Genomic DNA, 3,173 nt, shown 5'->3' with positions numbered 1-3,173 from the left:
TCATGTATCCCATTACACTTTTTCAGAGCTATAAATTTTATTATATGACTTATGTAAATGGAGAGCACAGCTTCTATCATTTTAAATAGAAATATACCTTATTTCTACCTGCTTCATCAAGAACAGTTAGACACTGATATGAAAGTGCAGAGAACCCTAAGACTTAGAGAACAGCACCCACTTAGAAGCAATAGGCAAGGAAGGACTGCTGCAGAGGTCTTAGTGTACAGAGGGCAGCTCCACTGGAAAGAATAAAGTCACTGAGTCTGAGTACAGAATAGAACAGGCACATGATGAATGGGAGGCATAGGACACTGTTTCCCTGTTAGGCAGGATCAGGAGTGAGACTGTGAGGTACATGGGTGAGTACATCAGTGTGCAGACCCAGCTCAAGCTGAGGCCTTGTGGAACAACACAACGCACCTGAAGACATGAACACAAGACACTGAAAGGGGACCAAGAGTTATGGATCTTTGTATATTAGATTGTATGTTTGGTTTTGTTAAGTACATGGCCATATACAAATCTGCCATATGCAAAGCCTTGAGAGTAGAAATGTGAGACCCTACTCCCTCACCTCGTAAGAAAGTACCAGATTAGTCTCCAGAAACTACTGTGTCCCAATCTCTTACATCATGGAGTGGGTGTGGAGGCTCCTTTACCTGCTGGCAGCTTCCCAAAGTAAGGCATCCTAGAGCTGCAGAGGAAACTGAGGTAGTTCTATGACCCCTCACTTCCCCATGTTCTCTCCACAGGTGTGCAAGCACAGATCCAGCTGGTACAGTCTGGATCTGAACAGGAGCAGCCTGGACAGTCAGTGAAGATCTCCTGCAAGGCTTCAGGGTACACCTTCACAGACTATGCAATGCACTGGGTGAAGCAGGCACCAGGACAGGGACTGAAGTGGATGGGCTGGAACAACACCAAAACTGGAAATCCAACATATGCTGAGGACTTCAAAGGTTGGTTTGTCTTTTCTTTGGACACTTCTGTCAGCACTGCATACTTGTAGATCAGTGGCCTCAAGAATGAAGACACAGCCATGTATTACTGTGTGAGAAATACAGTGTGAAAACCACATCCTGAGGGTGTCAGAAACCCTGAGGAAAGATGGTTCTGCTGTGCCCAAACATCAACAGAGAAAATATCTTGCCCTTGCTCCTTGAATAGGATTATGAGGTTAGTGGTTGGACACATATAAAATTGATCTCTGTTCTTTGGTGGAATATTGTTGATGCTGTATTGAAAAAGAAGTCACGTAAAAAGGAGATGAAACATTGCACAGTATCATCCACTTGGTATAAAACCTACAGTTATTATAAAACATCCTAATATAAATGTAGTAAATTTTCCACAAACAATTCTTAAATCATGAATTAGAAAGAGTAACATCAGCCTGTTTCATGATATCAGAGAAGACAAACAGTCCAGTGATCTTCAGGATTACAACTGAGAGTGGAAAGATGGAGATCACAACTGTTCTGGGAAGTGTTGGCCTACAGAGCAGACACTGTAGACAACAAGTATCTGCAGACACCCATGCTTGCAGTATGTCTGCTTAGGGGCCTCACAATGAATGTGAGTATTTGAAGACAAAACACATACATAACTCAAGAAGTGAATATTTACAGGTGTTCACAGGTGCAGTGAAATGTAAAACACACAGACACACACTCAGACACAGATTCAGACACAGACACACACACACACACACACACGAATATTTTCAGAAATCATTAATGGAAAATTTATAAGAAAATCTTCAATTATAAGATGTAACACAAATTACTAAACAGTCTTATTAATAAAAACAAACCCAGAGCCAGATATTGGGGTGAAAGTGGAAAGACGGGAGAAACAGAACAAGCCAGCCATGTCTTTACTTCTATGAAATCCTTAGCCGCAAGACAGTTTCAAGAAAGAGCTTCATATGTATCATGCCTTATATTCCTTTCTGTACCCTGCCATCTTATTTCCTCTCTCTGCCCAACTACATCACTTGCTCTCTCTGCCTAGCTCTATCATTTCCTGTCTGTCTATAGAGACCTCCAGACATCTATGGTTAATTAGTTCTGGGATTAAAGGTGTGTGCCACCACACCTGGCTCTGTTCCCAGTGTGGCCATGAAGTCACAGAGATCCCATGGATCTCTGCTCTCTGAATGCTAGGATTAAAGGTGTGTGCTACCACTGCCTGACCTCTATGTCTAATATAGTGGCTGGCTTTTTGCTTTCATTCCTAGGCAAGCTTTATTTGTTAGAGCACAAATAAAATGTCACCACAATAAGATTAAAATATAAGAAAACCCTGTGGTAGTAAAAGCTAAATGTTAGTCTTGAATCTGAATTTTTAGATGTGGTTAGACATGGTTGTCATGATCCAAGTTCTCAGGACTTGGGTCTGGGGCTTCTTTCCACTTCACTGAACATTTCTAGTTACAATCATAATAAGTATTTCTTTCTTTCTAGCTTTCAGGTTCAAGTGACGTTATTACATTGCTATGGAGACTGATTGATTATCAGCTACAACCTCTTATATCAATTTTATCACAATTCTTGTGTACCATTGGAGTATTTGAAATTTAATTAAAAGGCTCTTACTTCATTGTAAGAAAAAATCCTAATGATTACTGGCACTCACATTTCATACTTTCTGTTTTTCCTTTTTCGCTGTCTGTCGGTTAAATGAGGCTTAATCTCTGTCTCTATCTGTGATTCTATGTCTCTTTATTGATCATTTCTTCCCCACATGTGTGTGTGTATGTGTGTGTGTGTGTGTGTGTGTGTGTGTGTGTGTGTGTGTGTGTGTGTGTCCCTTTCACAAAGATCGTTTCTCTGTATTCATTGAACAACCCACAAAGCCACCCCTCAGAGAGGAATGAGGGATGTTTACAGAAGAAATCTTTCATAAAGTTTTTCAAGTATGATCCCTTGTGTTTGATTCCAACTGAATCAAATAAGAAACAATACTACAAATAACATCATTTATCCACCAATATCTGTATGTGTTCTTCAACTATTCTGGGTGTTTGTTTTATAAGATGTATTCAAAACTGTATTTTCTATTTTCAGCAAATTTTTATCCCACATTCATACAAACTCACTTGAATTAGTCTTGAGTCAAGAGCATGAAAAAACATATTAAGATTATAGCTGTACATTATCTTAGGTGGA

General features: G+C 39.8%; 1 gene segment (V, D, J or C); it reads left to right on the top strand.

Annotated features, from left to right (window-relative positions):
* The first annotated feature begins 635 nt into the window (after positions 1–635).
* LOC118576190 lies at positions 636–1,012 on the top strand. The segment is given in 2 exon segments: positions 636–681; positions 756–1,012. Coding segments are annotated over 2 exon segments (303 nt in total).
* The last annotated feature ends 2,161 nt before the right edge of the window (positions 1,013–3,173 follow it).

Source organism: Onychomys torridus, unplaced genomic scaffold, assembly GCF_903995425.1.
Source record: "Onychomys torridus unplaced genomic scaffold, mOncTor1.1, whole genome shotgun sequence".
NCBI classification, from domain to species: domain Eukaryota; kingdom Metazoa; phylum Chordata; class Mammalia; order Rodentia; family Cricetidae; genus Onychomys; species Onychomys torridus.
Note: the sequence above shows the minus strand (reverse complement) of the source record. Positions and strands in the feature narration are given on the sequence as shown.